Source organism: Notolabrus celidotus, chromosome 19, assembly GCF_009762535.1.
Source record: "Notolabrus celidotus isolate fNotCel1 chromosome 19, fNotCel1.pri, whole genome shotgun sequence".
Classification (NCBI taxonomy): domain Eukaryota; kingdom Metazoa; phylum Chordata; class Actinopteri; order Labriformes; family Labridae; genus Notolabrus; species Notolabrus celidotus.
Window position 1 is genome coordinate 8,871,676 of NC_048290.1, and position 19,794 is coordinate 8,891,469.

At 41.7% G+C, this 19,794-nt stretch overlaps 1 protein-coding gene across 2 annotated transcripts in view; it reads left to right on the forward strand.

The window, feature by feature from the left end:
• Window positions 1–19,794, forward strand: part of dnm1a (dynamin 1a) — a 63,141-nt gene that overhangs the window by 33,303 nt on the left and 10,044 nt on the right. For both annotated transcript variants that reach the window (XM_034710482.1, XM_034710481.1), the window contains 2 exons: window positions 908–1,021; window positions 18,573–18,682. In XM_034710482.1, the coding sequence (XP_034566373.1) occupies window positions 908–1,021; window positions 18,573–18,682 (224 nt within the window). The remainder of the gene's footprint in view (window positions 1–907; window positions 1,022–18,572; window positions 18,683–19,794) is intronic.

Consider the following 19,794-nt stretch of genomic DNA (forward strand, 5'->3'; position numbering starts at 1 on the left):
TCTTGGGTGATATTTGAATTCTGTTCTACACAAAGTGAATATAATCATTGACTTGTCAAATGAGCCATCTGTAAGTTTTTTTTAAAGTGAAATGTGACATTCAAAAGCACAGTGGTGTTATTTTTCATTATAGCGCTTAGCGGGAAGCAAGAAGACACTGCGGCAGCATACTGTATATTCCACATGCCTAAAGGGGCAAAATAGCACACAGTTACAAAAAAATAACTTGTCAACTTTGGACAATGATTGATCTGATTAGGATTGAAGGGTTAAAACTGACAGCCCTAATAAATACGTTAGGAAATCCTCAGAATATGAGCTAGATATAAAAGATTTTGACCACTCTGTTAAAAAAAACACATTCAGGCTCCTGCACTTCCCTGCATGGTCTCAAAAAAGGGTGGACATGGGCCACTCTTACTTTAGCTCCCTGACTCCCCTTATGGCCCCTGCCCATCCTGCTTGCTGTCCCTTTGCTGCCGTCCCAGCAGCCAGCTGTAATGTGCTGGTACTAAACCAACCTTGTACTGAATGCCCCCTGCGCTGGCGTATAGCTTTGTAACCTTCTCTCCACATTCTCATTCAGCCGGAGAGAGGAGTTAGCGACCGGTTCAAGGTAATTAAACACGCACACCATGTACTGTATGTGTATGTGTACTGTAGTTTCTGTTTCTGGTGAAGAGATTAAATAAAAGACAGAAAAGTAGGAAAAGAGAAGAGTGAGGAGTGTTTTTAGTCATGTAGGTGAGCTGGTGTTTGTGGCAGTTCGCTCCACTTGCACAAGTTAGTGTAGGTTTGTATGCGTGGTAGAGACAGAATTACTAACACAGTGTTAAACATGTGAGATGAAGTGCTTTTTTCCAAATGTCTTTTAAATGACTTTCTTTTTTGCCTGTGTGTCTCTCAGGTGATCCGGAAGGGATGGCTGACCATCAACAACATCGGAATCATGAAGGGAGGAGCCAAAGAGTACTGGTTTGTCCTCACTGCTGAGTCCCTGTCCTGGTACAAAGATGATGAGGTGAGACACAACTCAGACTAAGATAGTGTGTGTTTGCATTTTCTGTTTTTGCATATTCAATTTTTTTGTAAAAGGATCCTCAGAGCTGCAGGCTTGAGTCAAGTCTTTACTGCATCAGTTACAACTAAGAAGAAGACAGATAGAAGTTATACAGAAACTACAAATTAGATAACTTTTAGATAGAATTAGATACAAGGTTGTTCATAGCTAGATAAAGGATAGGAAAAATCAGGCTTGAACTTCTTCCTACTCCTTTTCAGTCATGCATAGTTTGCTTTGTGGAAAGTGGAGATGCCGACAGCTCAATTCCACAATTGAGACGCAAAACAAGAGCTAAGCTGCAAGAGCTGCAACAATGTCTGGGCATGTTTGCAGTGGAATACCATTAGTGCAATATGCTTACTGAACTGGACTCCAACATGGAGCAGATAGAGGTTGCCACTAATGCACAATTTATGGTGCAATTAGTGGCTGCAGCCCATTCTTAGTGAATCCCCGCGTGAGACTTAACATTTTGTTCCAGGACCTTTCGACACTTTTACTACATAATTTGAGACATCTTAAAAACATGGATCCTATTTTTACAACACTATGGTTATAATAGTTTCCACCGAAATACAGGACCAGGAAGTTATTCAGTTTATTTCAGAGTTTGTTTTCCACTCTCTGGTCCAAAGGCAGAAATTAGTGTTTGTCATCGGCACATTGAGGACGGTTTGACCCGGCGTGTTTTGTTGCTGGACCAACCTGGTCAAAGCGGTGTCCCATGATGCTTTGCAAAACTATTAGGAGCTAGCCACAGTCTGAGTGTCTCCAGGCCTTAGCCACAGCCGCACTGCTGCTCGCTGACATAAGTGTATGCATATTTGTGTGTGTGTGTGTGTGTGTGTGTGTGTGTGTGTGTGTGTGTGTGTGTGTGTGTGTGTGTGTGTGTGTGTGTGTTTGTGTGTGTGTGTGTAGAACCTAGAGGGCCCTTTACAAAGAGTCAGGACCCCCCAGAATGTCAGACACCGAAGCTGGCACCCACATGTGCATACCAGAGCCCCTTGCCCTGCCCTGTTCCCAATTACACTCACACATACACACACACACACACACACACACACACACACACACACACACACACACACACACACCTCCGCCTGCTTCTAATAAACTTTCTTCATTTCAAAGAAGGGGCACAGAGCAAGAGCGGGCTGGATTGCAGGGCAGGAGGCAGGAGTGTCTCTTGTTAGCTGGTTAGCAACTGGAGTAACCGGGAACATTCGGGGGTGGGGTAGTGGGATGGAGGTGGGGTAGAAATGGGAGAAATGAGGCTAGGGTGGAGGTTTTGCTTTAATATCCTCCCTTCCTATCTCTTTCCTCCTCTCATTTCCCATCGCTCCCTCATACATCCTCAAAGGTTTATCCCCAAAACCAGCGGAAACTCCTCTTCTTCTTCTTTGGTTTTTTCCTCCTCTCATCTGCTGCTCCTTTCTCTTTCTGTCTAATTTCTGTCTCTCCTCACCCCCCTCCTCCTCCTCTTCTCTGCCCCGTCCCCCCCTTCTTCTTGTACTGTATATTTATTTGAACATGGAACAGCGAAGGTGCAGGGAGACCCAAAACCAACACAGGGTGCCAAGGCTGAAGGGAACTGCAAAGGACTTCACATGATGTTTTCTATCAAAGCTGAACATTTTTACAGTCCGGTCACACACACCCACACCAGAGGTTCTCTTGAGGGCATATACACACATGTGCACCTGGGTAAACACTTGCCAAGATACACACCGCTGATGAAAAGTTGGAAACGGTTTTGTGTTTAGATTTAAAGGAAAAATATGGCTGCTATGAGTTACGAAAAAATGTTCTTTTTGTCTAGTTTTAAACTTACACACACACACATGCACACACACACACACACTCATATATTTCTTCTCCTTGCAAAACAGCGCAGCACCGTTTTATTGACTGCCTCTCGTCATGGGGAAAACCCTCGCCGCAGCCTGGTTACACACGCAGAAACACACATGCACACACCACCCCCAGACACTAATAATAACTTTCAACCCATCGAGTGGTGCCAGGATGTTTTGGTTAGAGTGCATGTGTGTGTAAATGTGTGTGTGTGTGTGTGTGTGTGTGTGTGTGTGTGTGTGTGTGTGTGTGTGTGTGTGTGTGTGTGTGTGTGTGTATGAGTGTGTGCCTTGAAACCTTCTGGTCTGTATTACCACAGGACATGCCAATTCTTTGAATCAGGCTGCTCTGCTGCTTCAAACTTCCCAAAGCACAGAAAGAGGGAAGAAGAGAGGGAGGGAGATGTGAATGGAGAGAAAAAAGGATGAAAAGAAAATAAAACTGTCCAGAAAAAAAAAGTAACTTTATAGAATGCCAGTTTGAGCTGTATATATAACCTGATGATCAAAATCAGGCTTTTACACACACAGAAAGCACAGGAAAAAGAAGTTAAAGATACGACTCTGCTGTCCTTTAAGTGGCCAGAGGATATATTTTCTTTGGATGCCCTCTTTTGCTCTTTGTGTGTTTGTGTGTCGAGTGCGTGTGTGCGTGTGTGTGTGTGTGTGTGTGTGTGTGTGTGTGTGTGTGTGTGTGTGTGTGTGGTTGTGTGCCCGGGTTTCCCTGCTCCTGCTGTAAAGCTGCCAGAAAGCCAGACTCGCCTGGTGATCCCAGCTGTAAACATCCTGGGGGGAGAAGTCAGTCTGCTGCTTTCAGCGCACTCACCAGTAACACGTCTGCCATACCCCCATGTGTGTATACGTGTGTGTGTTCTGTGTGTGTGTGTGTGTGTGTGTGCAACTTGGTGGCAGGGGCTCTAAATGGAAACAGGTTGGTTTGCGGTTCTTCGTTCCTGCAGACGATGCTCTGTGATGAGGCACCGTGTGAACGTTCCTGCCCTCTTTGTCTTTGTTTTTTTGTACTCAAAGGAGATCAGAAGTCTTCAATGTGGCTGCTTTTTTTTTTTTTTTTATCCAAGACAGGCAGACAGGAAGACAAACTGTGGCCTAATGTAACAAAGCAAAGTGGAGATGACTTGTCTAGCTAAACTTGTAACCCTTCACATGACGTCACCTGCAAACTCTAAAGCCACAAACTGTTTTTAGGCCGAGCTACACAAAGAGTCGTAAAAATGGCGAATATTTTTGTACGGTGGCTTCCCGCCTCTCCGAGCATTACATGGTCATTTGAGGTAAAACCGCTGCAAGTGGAGCATGGAAGGCAGAGACATAATTGTAGATTTTGGTCAAGCGTGCATGCAGAGCGATGCTGGGGGTGTACTGTGTGGTGAAGTTATCTTCTTGGGTAAGTGTGTGTTTTTTTTTCTCTCTGCGTGGTTAAGCCTGTTTTTACTGGTTCCAGTTCTTGGTGAGATCTTTAGGTTTTTGCAGAAAGATGAACAACATGATGGAAATGTCACGCAACCATCTAGTCAATTTATATAAGTGTGATACTTTTTCATCTTTGAGTCTCTTGCTTCACAAAGAAAAACACAAACAAAGTCAAATAGATACACAAGTGTATTTATTTCAGTGATTTCACTCTGTAGTTTACAGTTTCATCAAAATTCAAACAATACAGAGTTACACAAAAGCAGCAGAGTTAGTTTAGACTCATGTATCCGTCACTCATAAATCCAGGGTTAGGCCTGCTGTGGTGGAGCCTTCGGGTGCTTTATTTAGGCTTGTGCCTCGGTTCGTCCACATGGATGAAGGGTGGTGCTGCGTGATCCCACAACCAGATGATGTGCTGGATGCCCTCTCTCTCCCTCTCTCTTTTACTCTTTTGAGTCATCCCGTGCTTCCCCGGCCAGCCTAACCAATGTGCAGACTACTGTACAACCACTACTTCCTGAACAGGTAGTCTGAACACTGGGCAGGCGGGCCGGGCGGCTGGAGGAGAAGCTCTGAAGGCTTGTGTGGCTTCTTTCGGATCCGCTCACAAACACTCTGAATTATACTCACTGTGGTTCCAGCGTCAGACTCTGGAGTTCCTCTTGCTGTGCTGCAAAGGGCTGATCAGGCTGATTGTGCGGGCGGGAGGAGAAACAACATGTCAGGGATGGATGACGGGGCCGGCAGGGAGGTGAAGGAGGGGAGGAAGAAGAGGAGGAGGAGGAGGAGGAGAGGTTAGATGGATGTGGAAGTAACTTACTGGCTGAGTTCACGGCGTTCCTTCCTGCTGTGAGAGACAGAAATCCAGACCTGACTCTGGAGGAGGAACACAAGATTGCAAGATTCATTTTGGACACTTATCAGCATCATGAAAACATCTTGGGGTATCATATATCCGCTTTGGAAAATCGGATGATTGCGCCTAATCCCATTCTCGGCCCGCTAATCTAAAATAAGTAAAGCAGACAGCACACAGAGATAAAGACAGGCTGCTACGTGAGCTCTAGTGTTTAAACTCACAGACAGGGTTATACCCAATTTAGAGCAGATTTGTACAACGTAAACTGGGTTTGCCCTCGCTGACCCCCAGGCCAAAAAATTAATAAATAGGAAACAGATGCTGAGCAGTTTTTCACTCTTACGCTCTTAAGATAGAGCCGTCTAATGATACAACTCCCAAGAGAAAGCTTTTTTAATTTTAAAGACTCTTGATATAAAGTTATGAGTGAGTATATGGACTCTCAGATCAAACTAAGCTTGATTCAACATCTCTCACTGAAACATCACAATCTTTTATCTCAACATACGCCCAAACTGTAAACGTTAAATCTACTTTCGGAGGCAATACCTGTGACATGACAAATCTTCTCCTCGGCGCATCTTGTTGTCTTCACTGATACCTCTTCTTCTTCTTCTGATTTTCTGTCTCGACTTGATTCATCCCCCGATGATTTCCCGTTGAGTTCACCAAAGAGTTTCCATAAGTTATCTCTTCTTCTGCAACTTTTCCCCCCCGGAGTCAAAAAAGCGATCAAGATGGACCGGCTGGAGGCTCGACGTGGCAAACAACTGGCCACCAAGTTTCCCCTTCCAGAGACAGAAGAAGAAAAAGGAAGGAGAGAGAGAGGAGATATGGAGAGAGGAGGAGGAGGAGGAGCTCGCCGGCCCCCCATTTTTCCTCTCCCCTCTTCTTCCTCTCTCTTCCCTCCTCTCTGTCTGGCTCTTTCCCCTCCCCTCCCTCTTTTTCTGTCTTTCTTTTTTCTCTGGACTTTTAGGAGAAAGTGGAAGGTCAAAGGTGAACAGGAAGTTTGGAAAGGGAGTAAAGGATTGGCTGCAGAGGGAGGGAACTACTTTTAGTGGAAGCGTATGTGGGGTTAGATTTGAGGATGTCTGCGTTTGCGTGCTCACGTGGAGGCATATGTGTGTTTGGATGTCCTTTTTCGCATCCAGTGTCTCTTCTTATGGTACATGTGAGTGTATGTGCGGTTTTCGGGTGATGGATGTGTGTGTAGGAGTGGGTCTGGAGGAGAGTAGAGGCTCCTCGGTCTTTGTAGCGAGGGCAGGAATGTCGGCGTTTTCTTGGCAAGCAGGAGGAAGCCTTGTAATAACTCCAGATGTGCAGCCCTGTGGTCTCCATCGCTCTCCTGCTCCCTCTGTTTTTACTTCTAAAGCTGATTTCCTCTCCCTGTCCGACGCGAATAAAGAGCCCTTTATGCAGGCTTCACACACACACACACACACACACACACATGCACACAAACACACACACACACGAGGGAGGGGGGGCTACTGGTGAAGGGTGACATACTACTGGTAAATCAGAACCAGAGCAAAAGATGTGTGTGTGTGTGTGTGTGTGTGTGTGTGTGTGTGTGTGTGTGTGTGTGTGTGTGTGTGTGTGTGTGTGTGTGTGTGTGTGTGTGTGTTGAAAAAATTTGAAGTGTGGTTCAAAGTTGAGACATAAGTAGTAAAAGTTGCCTCCTTCACCTTCTGGGTTTCACACACACACACACACACACACACACACACACACACACACACACACACACACACACACACACACACACACACACACAAACACACTCTAGCACACACACTTAAGTTCCTTTCTTACCTCTGGCAGACAGCAGTAATCACCCCTAGTGTTTCCAGGTGTATGAATATATATGTGTGTGTGTGTCTTTGTGTGTGTGTGTGTGTGTGTAGCCGTGTGTTTGTTTTAGCTATGGTTTCTGAGCTCCAAATCAAAGCAGGCACAATCCCAGGAGAGACGAGTCAGCAGTACCGCCGCAGATGGAGGGATGTGGAGGGAAAGTAAGAGAGAGGAAAGTGAGGATGAAAGAAGGAAGCAACTTAAAAAAAAAAAAAATCGGTGGTGAAAAAAACAGGGAGCTGAAATGATTCCCAGCGAGCAGGGAAGAAAGAGAAGACATGAAAAATGTAGCAGAGAAAGAAGCCAGAAAAGAGGATGAAGGAAATCAATCCTCATTATTGTTGCAGTTAAGTTTCGGGTTCAGGGATTGGAAGGAGTGAATTTTAATGGGTGGGTGGGGAGGGAGCTGCGGTCGCACCAACATTGTTTCCACTGTTTGGATGACCAGGCAGGCAGCTTCCTTCTCGAACTCTTAGTCAGAAAAGACAGAAGTACTAAGAAAGTATGCACACATATTCACTCACACTACTAGTGTTGTGAAAACCTCAAGTTTCTGTTTCTCTTGTCTTTGTATTTCACTTTTTCCTAAAGTGAGCCGCTCTGTCAGATTCCATGGTCATATCTTTTATTTATTTTTCAACACGTGTAAGCCTGACACTTTGGATTTATTCAAAAATGTGTGTAGCCAAACCCTAAAACTCAGCTCTCAAAACGTGAACCACCGTATGTCATGTGAGTGTCATCAGTCAGCTGATGAACAGTAGACTGGAGATAGCATGTCAGTCCTTGGTTATTATGGTCTGGTTGGATAACAGAAGTGTCAACCACATAATAGCTTGGTGTTATTTCCTGCATTCCTGATCATGTAAAGTCAATATTTGTTGACACGGAAACTAAGAAACGTTCCAAGATATGCCAAGAGTAGTGCTGTGGTTAGAGAGCTATCATACTTTAAAAGGTGGTATTATGCTTTTTCATATTTCTGGTGTGGTGAAAGTTTCAGATTGTTAGGTGAACGTGTGTTGGAATAATCCCAGGATGAGACTTTGAACGGCTTGTTCAAAAAAAGTCACATGAGAGTTCAGTGAGATTAAAACGAGATTTGCTCAATTTGTGACATCACTAGTTGGTGAATCTCCTTAAAATAATAATGATAATAATAATACATTTTATTTATATAGCACCTTTTAAAAACATGTTTACAAAGTGCTTTACAGAGTGCAAGACATAGCGAGTGAAAAACAAACAATAAAGCACATAACAAAGGTAAGGAGAGCTAAAATGAGTTAAGTAAAAACAATGATAAAAACCATGCAGAAATTAAAAAGTCAGTGATGAGTTAAGAAATAAAAGCACATTTAAAAAAGTGTGTTTTTAAATGAGATTTAAAAGGAGGACAAGGATGTGGCTTGCCTGATCTCCTCCGGCAGGTCATTCCAGAGTGACGGGGCCCTGGCCGCAAAGGCCCGGTCGCCTCTGGGTTTTTTTCTTCGCCCTTGGGAGTTCCAAGAGGGACCTGCCGGAAGATCTCAGGCAGCAGTTGGGGACATACATTTTAAGGCATTCACTTAGGTACTCAGGGGCCAGTCCATTTATTGCTTTAAAAGTGAGAGTTAAAATCAATTTTAAAACCCACAGGCAACCAGTGAAGGGAGGCTTAAATTGGTGTGATGTGTTCCCTTTAATTGGTGTGTGTGAGGAGTCTGGCAGCGGCATTTTGGACTAACTGGAGTTTTGAGAGGTTGTGTTTGCTTAGGCAGGTGTAGAGTGAGTTACAATAATCTAATCTAATCGGGAAGTGATTAATGCATGGATGACAATTTCTAGGTTATGGTGTGAAAGGAAGGTAAAAGGGCAAATTTGTAATTTTATAAAGAGAAACACAACTTTTTTTGCATGGCAACAGTGAAGGAGACTGTCTGAATTTGATGTAAAAAAAAATAAACTCTCACATGTATATTTATAGCACACTATTAAAGATACACAGCACAGGTGCAATTAGATTCTCTGTCTTTCCTGCTACTGGATGTAGCAACGTTGTAAAAACCTTTGGAAGTAAATTGAAAAAAATGACAGTTATTTGCTATAATGAAAACCTGTTAAAAAATGTACTAGTATTATATATTGTGAAAAATTGAAATTAAAATGTGGGGTTAGAGGCTGTAAAAGACAACAAGAGTTTACTGTGGACTGCCTCATGTCAGACAAAGTAGAGGAGGTACACAGGCTGGTTTGTAGATCAGTCAAAGTTCCCCTTCCCTGATTTATTAGATAAATGATGAATGTATGTTGTGCTCTCTGGAAATTATCTTTTCCTCTCTGTTGTTGTCCAGAATATAACGTCTATATGAAAATCCTTAAAGGAGAAAACCCTGGCATGAGACCCAAACAGAGAACAGATGAAAGGAGAAACCAAACTGATGCGCACTTAATGTCTTTGGCATGTTGTATACACACTACACATGAGTGTGCGTGTTTCTATTCGTGCGTGTGTCTGTGCGTGCGTGTGTGTGTGTGTGCGTGTGTGTGTGTGTGTGTGTGTGTGTGTGTGTGAATAGTAATTTCAAAGTGTGTAAGAGACTCTGCAGGCTCTCTGCGTTCTTTGAAGGAAGATTGACAGACATATAAAGATCAATGCATATGTTTTATGACACAGGCATCTATATTCACAGATGTTTTATAGTTTTTCTCATATATTAGGCTATTATTCAAAAGTGTTCTTAATGAATGACTATTTCATAAGACAGTGAATGAGAAACAATTAAATATTTGACCTTTCAGCAGTAGTGGGAGATTTATATGTTCATAAAGTTTAACAGGAGGAGATTTACTGTAACTGTGTAAAATCAAAAAAGACAGAAAATCCCTCTCCACCAGTGGACCTGCCCACCATTGGCTCAGTCATGTCATAAAAATACTCTCAGACCAAACACACCCTCTTTGTAGTTTGCAGAACAAGTTATATTTAGGAGTGAAAATATTACATTATGTCAGTCACTTAACTATAAAAAGAACTTCAGCAGTTAATTTAGGTCTTACTGTATTTTACTCATGCAGTCCTGATGATGAAATGACTGTAATGTGTTTGAATACTGTTGATTATGGTCAGGATTACACCATCTGCCTACAGCTTTTCAGTGTTGGCATAAAAATTCAAAAACACATTAAAGCCATTACTCTGACTCCTGACTGATTTCAACTATCACACATAAATACACATTTGTAAATCCTTCAGAGGACTAGTGTTAACACTGGCTCAATTCAAGTCCTGTATTTAAAAATCTTACTTAACTGATGTTATTGTCAGTAACAATTCTATTAGTCTTTTATTTTATTCCATTTCCCCACTTTTCTGTGACCCCCTTCTAGCCCAAGGACCTCCACTTTGAAAAACACTATCCAACTATACAGTTTAATAGTATGAATGTAAAATCTGAGCTGATGATAGTGTTACTGTAAGCAAACAGACATGACTGTTAGCTAGCTAACATTTTCATTAGCTTGGTAATGTTCCTCTTATTAGCTAGCTATCATTACTTCTAGCAATGTAACATTACTGTTAGTTAGCAAGCTGTACAAGAAACTTCACTAACTAAGGCTATGATTAGCTAATGCTGACGTTAGCATTTTTTTATTTATTTTTTTAAAGTTGTGTTTTGGGGCATTTTTGGCTTTATTGGATAGGACAGCTGAATAGAGACAGGAAACATGGGGAGTGGAGAGTGGGGGAAGACATGCAGCAAATGGTCGACCTGCTGGGAGTTGAACCGGCGACCTCTGCAACGAGGACTGTGGCCTCTATACGTGGGATGCTTAGACCGCTAGGCCACCAGCGCCCCAGACGTTAGCATTTGTGACTTAGCTGTCCACCTAATACAATGATTCATTCAACACTATTTGATGAATCAATTTAATCCAAGAGCAGGGCTCTTCGGATTAGTACCCCCAGGGCCCCCTGGGCCCTGAGGCTCATGTAACCCTCAGTGGCGGCTGACCCTCACCCAGGCTGGAGCCAAGGGTGTTGTCAGAGGGACACATTCAACCCTGACAAAAGAGACTGAGAAGGGTGAGGACCAGCTGAGAACAAACTGGCAAAACATCAGTGCATCCCTATATACTAGACTTATATACTACTGTGTACTATATCAAAATGCAGACTGACAGGAGGTGTTTGGCTGTTTACACTCAACATGAGTCCCTTAGCACTCTGGAAGGGACTGGAACCAAGTGCCACACGTATGTGTTCCGCCTGTAACATCGGCATGATACCGAAGCTTTTTTTATTGTGTAATATTATTTTGGTGTGGAGGGGGGGCCACAGGGGGGTCAAGGTTCAGTTTTACAAGGGCACTGGCCCGTTGGCCCGTCCCTAGAACCGCCACCGGTACCCTTCACATGCAGGCACGCACTCACACACACACAGGCAATCGTTAGCTAGCTGCAAATCCTCCGTCTTTTCACTTTATTTGACTTTTTTGAAAAAGCTACTCATAAGCGGGGCATTTTTTGCGTCTTTCTCATCTTTTTCTTTTCGTTTCTTTCTCATCACCGCTCAGCTGGGCTTTTGGATGTCCATTTTCTGTCGCTTGGCGAGTTTTCCTGCACTTCTTTCTGATACATTTTTCTTAAACTTGAATTACTCATGATTGGTTCAGTAGGCTGTCGCTGAGCACAGTTATGCTTCAGCAACGCCCTTTTGCTCTAACATACATTCACACATCTTGACTGATAGTGGGTCAGGTAAAATTAATTACATTTTTGATATGGACTTTTCATAAGAAACATATTCATTACAACCTATAAAGTGCATTGCAGTTTTCTTATTAGTCATCACTTTTTTTCCCCCATCTGATAGGATGGAAATGCAATTTTTTTTCCCCTACTCCCATCGCGGAGGGCCCTTACGTGCTCAGGGGCCCCTGGGCATGTGCCCATATTCCCCATATGGTAGATCCGGGGCTGTCCAAGAGAGATTTTAAGTAGTTTATGAAGTTTAAGAAATAGGAAAACTGTCTTTACTCATAAAGGAACATTTAATCCTTAAGTTTATGGTAAAAATCTGTCTCAGTAGTCAAATTTAAGTAAGTGCTTATAGTTTGAATACTCAAGAAAATACATATATTGTATAATTTCACCTGAACGTTTGAGAAGATTTTTTTTTCTGCTTTAATGCACCATGTCCCAAAGGTGGACCACCGCTTTAACCCTCCGTCAGACAGCAGTTGCAAGACCTGTGGGGATTTTCACGTGTTTACGTTGTCATTGCCCCTCCTCCCTTCTTCTTTTACTCTTTGGTGGTCAGCAGTGATTGATCACATGTCCCAGCTCGCCCCCTGGGTTTTTACACTGACCCTCTGCAGAAGTAAAACACAGCACAGATAATTAACTGCTTGGCAATTAGCTGCTAAACAGGAAGGTATCACTGACCTGCCAGGATACTTGACCGGGCCGCGGGCTGAATGTGTCATTGTCATGTGGACACCACGCTTCCTTTCCGTGTGTTTATTTGTGTTGTTCCCACGGGAAGTGCTAAACAGAGCATAAAAACTGTCACTTTTTTAGAGTCAGATGAGACTTAGTATGTAAAAGCAAGTTTCACCAGCTAAAAACAAACATTTCAAACACTAAGGAGGAATTTCATGATCCAAAAGTGTGAAAATGTATGCTTTTATCCATGTGAAAGTTTGTATTTTGTAATTTTGTAACTACATGATCAATTAGTACTTCCAATGATACATACAATATTAAAGAGTGCAGGCTCTGGCAGGCTGCCCAAAGGGATTTGTCATGAGCATAAGTGCACAACCTCGTAGCTTGATGAGTCACCAACAGCTGTGTGTGTTTTTACACTTTGCACGAGAAGAGCTTAATTCTAGCCGTCCTAGATTACAATTCCCCCAGTTAAACTTTTTCGCTGATCCTAAATTTTATCTTTACAACATGTGGCTTTACTTCAAATAACATCTAAATGACATTTTACTCAAATTAAGTTTCTTCAGATGCTGCTTTTCAAAGACACATTACTCACGGACCAAACAGATTTCTGCATGCGTTAGTGGGATTTCAAATTGAATGTAGACTCAGCAATATCTGCTATTTGTTAGAAAAAACACGTTAACAGCTCAGTTTAACTTCATTTAGATGTTTAGACGCTAAACAAGCTTCCCACAAATCCTCTAAACCCAACTAATGCCATCCTTTTTTAACATCTTTCCCTTTCCTCACGGTGTAAGAATCACAGAAATGCTCTCTGTGTTTAATTTTTTTGGTAAAGACAGAGCTCAATAGGCCAATGGTAGAAGAATGGAGGGAAAGAAAAACGAAGGGAGGTGAGGAGGAGGGTTGTGAAAATTGCCATTGGCTGCCACCCAGGGCCCAGTCTTTGTGGTAATGAAGGGTTAGAGGCAACGTTATTGCTCCCAGATGCCGTGCGGCTTCTCCGCAGCCCTTTGATGCATGGCCCAAGTCACCAGGACTTTTCTATCAGACTCCCTTCAACATACACTCTACCACACACACACTCACTCACACACACACACACACAAAGATATACCGTCTCTTAAAACAACATGGATGCAGTAAAAAACTATCTTCTTGGTTTAGCCAATCAAACTCCTCCGATTTTTTCAGTGTTAATTGGATGTAGCTTGTGCAACACCCCCACTAGCTTGTGTGTTTTTGGTGTTTGTACATGCTGTAGCATTTCAGTGCATGTGTGTGTTTGTACGTGTGTGTTAAAGTCATTTTTCATCCACGCTTTGAATCAGTGTGTGAGTCTGTGAGGCTCTTTGTTGGACGCTTTGCAGAGCAGTGAAGTGCCTTTATGAATCCAGAAGTGAACTTCCTCTGGCTTCTCAAAATGAGGCGGCTATTACTCACAAGCAAAACAAAACCATGGAAAGTACTTTGCTCCAAACACCACAGGTTGAATACCATACCAAGAGCAGTGCACATATATATGTGTGTGTGTGTACATGTGTGAGAGGGAGGGTAAAAAATGTTAGAGGTACCAACAGACAGAAGGCCCATCATAAATGATGTTGTATAAATATAAAAAGCGTATTGAAGTATTTCTAAAATGTAGAGAGAAGACAGAGTAGGTAACCTCTGAAGGCTTTAATAACAGTATCCAAGGTTTAAGGGTCATGTGAACATTTAGACAATGGACGATGGAAGTTGATTGAGCCCAAATCTGACCCCAGACTGTTTATTTGACTAAAATCATAGACTATGTAATACATGTATGCAGTTTAGGTGATTTCCCCTGTGTGTTTTGAAGCCTATCATCCCCAGTCGCGACATTAAAAATGCTGACTCAACCTGACTTTGGGTAACCTAACTAGCAAAGAGGTGGAGTTGAGGCCTCCTTGTTAACAGAGACAGTGTCCCTGCATGTCATTTACATCAGCCGTGCCCCTAATCATGTGAAACTCATGACTTTGTTACCTACAAAACTAGTGAGTCATAAAAACGTTCCCCCCCTACAGTGTGTGTCAATAGAGAAATTAGCTATTCAGACCAAAACTGTTTTTTTAAACAGGCTGTAAACATGTCTATTTTTGTGGTAAAGATTGACTTTTTTGAATGGGAGTGTATTTGGTTTCCAGTGCGTCTGCAGCCAGCCTCAAGTGGACACTCGATGAACTGCAGTATTTAGCACTTTACCATCGGCTTCATGTCTCAAGACTGGAGGTTGCAGCTTGGCTATAATCCACAAAAGAGTGTGTAAGGTGTAGTAGCACCAGGCTTATCAAGTCAACAGACTTAGAGCAGGGGTGTCAAACATACGGCCCGTGGGCCAAAACTGGCCCGTCAGAGGTTCCAATCCGGCCCGTGGGACGACTTTGCAAAGTGAAAAATTGCAGATAAGACATTTACATCAATTTTTCAATAAAAGTAACTACTATTTCAAAATTTGTTTTTTACCTATGAGGAGGAAAAATAATATTTGCGGTTTGCATAATCTGGTTGAATTTCATATACTTTTTAGAGCACTTCAAGATCCAACACTAAAGTTTGCATATATGTACAGTAGAAGCGGTGGATCCACTATTTTCGGAAGGAGTCTCATATCGTACATGTGCTTACCATACATGTGGGTGCGTCATAGGTGCGCTCCTTCACTACTAACACCAGCACTACTGTGTCAGGTGACTGGGAGAATTATGGCTGTTGTCTCTATGTATTCTTGTACTGTACACCTTCTTGTTTGCTGCTGTAACTCCATGACTTTCCCCGTTGTGGGACGAACAAAAGAGTATCTTATCTTATCTTAAACCTGTGTGCTTGTTGTGTCTGCAGCAGGTTTCAGTCCTTAAGAATATCATATCCGGCCCGACTATGAGACTCATCATGGCGAAAAATACAATAGGTGTTTTTGTAGAAAGATAGTTCATTAAATGTGAAAATGTGTGGAATGTACTTGTACTTTTTTGCGCCAAAACAAAAGGAAAAATGTGGAGTTGTCGTTATTTAAAGGGTTATTATGTTATGATTTTACTGGTCTGGCCCACTTGAGGTCAACTCGGGCTGTATGTGGCCCCTGAACTGAAATGAGTTTGACACCCCTGGCTTAGACTGTGATACACCCTAAAATGCAGTACAGGTATCATCAAGTCCACATTCATGCACCAAAGTGAAAACATAATTTGTTACCACCAAAACGTGTTGTTTCAAGGATTTTGATAGGAGTTAATGTTTTGGAGTTGAAAAAAAAAGACAAATTTTGGCTAACTAGCTTTCTAGCTAGTTTTCTTTCAAGGCTAGCAAATTGCCGGCAATCTTTATTTTCTTATCACACATTTTAAAGCTGTTTTCTGACAAAATTAAAATTGCAATCTTTCAAACAGGGAAGACTTGTTATGAAGCATTGTCATTTTAAGAATCAGGGAGCTGCTGCTAAAGTTAGCTGGGCTTGTTGTCATGCTAGCATTCATTAGTTTACTGTATACCAGGCTAAACAACAATGATCACAATCAAATAGCTAATTTGATTATTTTCTATATGTTATTCTTGTTTCAATGAGGTACTTGCTATTGGCCAAAAATGAAGAATGATTATCAGCATTGGTATCATCTTAGTGTCAATATTTGTAGCCTGTTAGGGAAGAAAAAAGCTAAAAAGCTTACATTTTTGCTAATGAAATGTCAAAATCGTGCACTGCTGGAAAGATCAGCACTCCTGGGTCTGCTCATAAACATTCACACTGTTTCCATGGTGATTTAAGTCTCACAGAAGAATTTAATTTATTATCACACATCCATACTTCATTGTCCGTGTTTGTATGCGTATTTCTATCTTCTGGACGCTGAATCACAAAGAACTTGCTTCATCAAAGTAAAACTCTGCACATTAAGGGTCAGATAAAGTGTGTGTGCATGTGCTTCAAACACATGTAACTCATATAGCTCATGCATGTCATGTGTGCATCTGAGTGTTTGTTTTCTCTTGAGTCTGAGTGTGTGTGTGTTTAATGTCTGAAATCTGTAAGTTGGCTCGCTGTAGCTGCCTGGCTTTTATGAGAGCATATGTGAAAACACTCAATTCGCAAAGACTTCTCTCAACACTGCTACACACGTACATATAACCCACACAAACACGCAAGATGGGCTGATTGACAGACAGGAAACATGCAGATAAGGTGACAGATGTGGGCAATCTGTGAGTGATGGGACTTGTACAGATTTGTTGTTTTCTTTAGTGAAAATGTGTTTTTAGGTGCATCAGATTTTTTTTTTTTCTCCACTTTCAGACACACTTATTTAATAATCACTACCAGAAATGCACGTCTTATTGGATTACTTTTGTTACTTGTATGATTTTTTGTTATGTATTTTGCCTTTTAGTCCCTGCTTTTCTTCACTCTCTCTGTACTTTCCCCACATCATGCACACACTCATACAATTGCCCCCCTCTCCTCCTTCTCCTCCCCCTTTTCCAACTCTCCTGACTGGATTTACTGGCCAGAGGAGAGGAAAATGTATGAATCAGTCCAAGGTTGCTCACTCCCAGGGAGAGGGAAAGCCAGAGAGCGAGTGAACAAGAGGAAAAAGGAAAAAAAGATGAAGAAAAAAATTAGAAAAAAAAAAAAAGGAGTAAGGCAAGGATGAAGAAGAACCATAGAACTGAACAAACCTAGAAACGCAGGATGGGGACTTCTTTGCCTTTACCGTCACTTTAAATGATGATGTCAGCATTCTGCAGTCTGGAGCGACTGCTTGTTTAGTTTTTTATTTTTTATAGAGTGGACACCTGGGTGTGCTGTTGCTGCCAAATGTGTGTGTTTATGTGTAAGTGTGTGTGTGTGTGTGAGAGAGTGAGAGAGGGAGAGTTTTACATGCATTTAGGGGATACGACCATTTGGCTGCACAGGTCATAAATCCTTTGATGAAGAAGTTCGGTCACACACACATACACACACAACCCCCTGTCTCGCTCTCTCTCTCTTTGTCACACACGCATAAACTCTGCCTGTTTCTTTTACACACACATGCACGCAAATACACACACACTCTGTGTCATACACTCATGCACACTGGGTTGGGCAGGGCTGGCCTGTGGTTAGCCATCCAGATGGTTTTAAGGTTAGTTAGAGAGTATGCTCAAAGGTGCTGTTTGCAACCAAAGTAGTGTGTGTACATGTGTGCGTGTGTAAACTCGCTAACCCCGCACTATTTTTGGCTCCTCTTTTTTTAAATAGCAATTTTATTGTCTTTGTAAAACATTCACACACATCCAAATGCAGCCTGGGTAAAAAAAAAAAAAAAGAAGTTGCTGTGAAACAATAGACTTTGAGGAGTTAAACCACAACATATGTGTGTCTGTAAGCGTTACTGTCTTTTGTGTGTGTGTCTGTGTGTGTGTGTGTGTGTTAGAGAGAGAGAGAGATGCTGTGATAGAGAGGGTGTGTGCATGCTGGCATGTGTCAGACTGAGCTGACTAACTTTGAGGCTCTGATTCATAAATAGTTGGATGTCTGGATGTCATATGTTGTGTGCAGTTTTACAAGTACAAGGGTTTTTTACACAGGGATGTGTTTCTCTCTCTCTTTCACTCTCTCCCTCTGTAGTGTGTGTTTCTCATTTGTTGCTCGCCCCCCCCTTTTTGTAGTCTGCTCAACTGTAATCAAAACCACAGACTTGAGGATTGGGTACAACTTTCCCATTCCTCCTTTCCTCCCTTTTTGTCGGCTGTGAATGTTTTTTTATGAGCCTTTACTCTTGATTTCCTGCAACTTTTCATCTTCTACCCTTTTCTTCTCTCTGTTTATATAGGTTGTCAAATAATTTCTCTACAACTGATACTCACACTAATGCTGCAAAAACAAATACCAAGAACAAAAAATTAAGTTTGCAATTGATCAGCCCTTAATGACTCTGATCTAATAAACCACACCAGTGCTGATTCTGTAAGGCTGAAGTAATTGCTCTTCCATTGAGAAAAGTCAGTCTCTTTCCTCCTCTCTCTCTCTCTCTCATGCATAAACCTGTATCTCTGTCGCCCCCTGCAGGAGAAAGAGAAGAAGTACATGCTGCAGGTGGACAACCTGAAGCTGCGTGATGTGGAGAAAGGCTTCATGTCCAGCAAGCACATCTTTGCCCTCTTCAACACTGAACAGAGGTAAAAGAAATGTGAGAGGATAGGAAATTGCAATTACAATTATTACACAAGACATAACAGTTTGAGTCACTTACAGGACAGAAAATGATATGTGAAAAATTGCACAATCGCTTAATGATTCTAGGTGTATATGCACATTTCATTCTTTTTTTGGTACAAAGTCAATGGTAATATAAAACAGGCAAAATTATGAATACAAGCAATGCATATGAAAAATAAACTAAGAGCATCAGCATTCATTCTGAAACCTGCTTAAAGCATTTGTTATTGTGTGGTGACATCTGGGTAGAATTTCAAGAACTCAAACTAATTGTTCAGTCTGGTTAAAAAAAACAACACCACACCAAGAATACTCAATTATTTGCAAAAGTTCTAGCTAAATAAATACTCTAGGAAAACATAAGTATTGGAAACAAAGTCTACTTAAAGCTGCTGTGAGGAACTTTTGATTTGTATAGATTTTGGCAACCCCTTGTGGACAAACTGATACCCCTTATCTCTTGACCTGTACATGCAAAAGTAGTGATTTCAGCAAAAACATTATCCTGTTGACTTCCAACAGTCAAAGTCATCACACAATGTGATTATTTTCCATCAAAACAGTTGAACAAATGTTGTTTCTAAAGTGAGATGTCAATCATCCGGTCTGACACCTACCCCCTCACAGCGGTTTCAAGCATTAAAAATGTCAACAGAGCAGGCATCAGTGTTGTTGCTGATGCTCTTGTTTGCTTTTGAAGGTCATAAAGAGGCATCAGTATCAGTTTCAGTCTGTTTCTCAGCCAGTTCAAAACTCCTCATAGCGCCTTTAAAGTAATTATAGTTACATTTATGCAGGATAGCTTTTGTTGCTTTAATTTTTGTAGGCATTTATTGCTAGAGTGTATGCATTTGTTACCACTTTATATACATTGATTTTAATTTATAAAGTGGCTGTGTGTTTTGTCAGTAAACTTTCACATATAGCTTATAAAAAGTCAAATATCTACGTGTCAACTGCATTACATTTGAAGTAGATAAAAGAAAAAAGTGAAAGCCCTCAAGGTAATAAGTGCCCTGAAACTGTACCTAAATTAAGCTACTTAGTCATTAAAAACAATTAAGGAAATTAA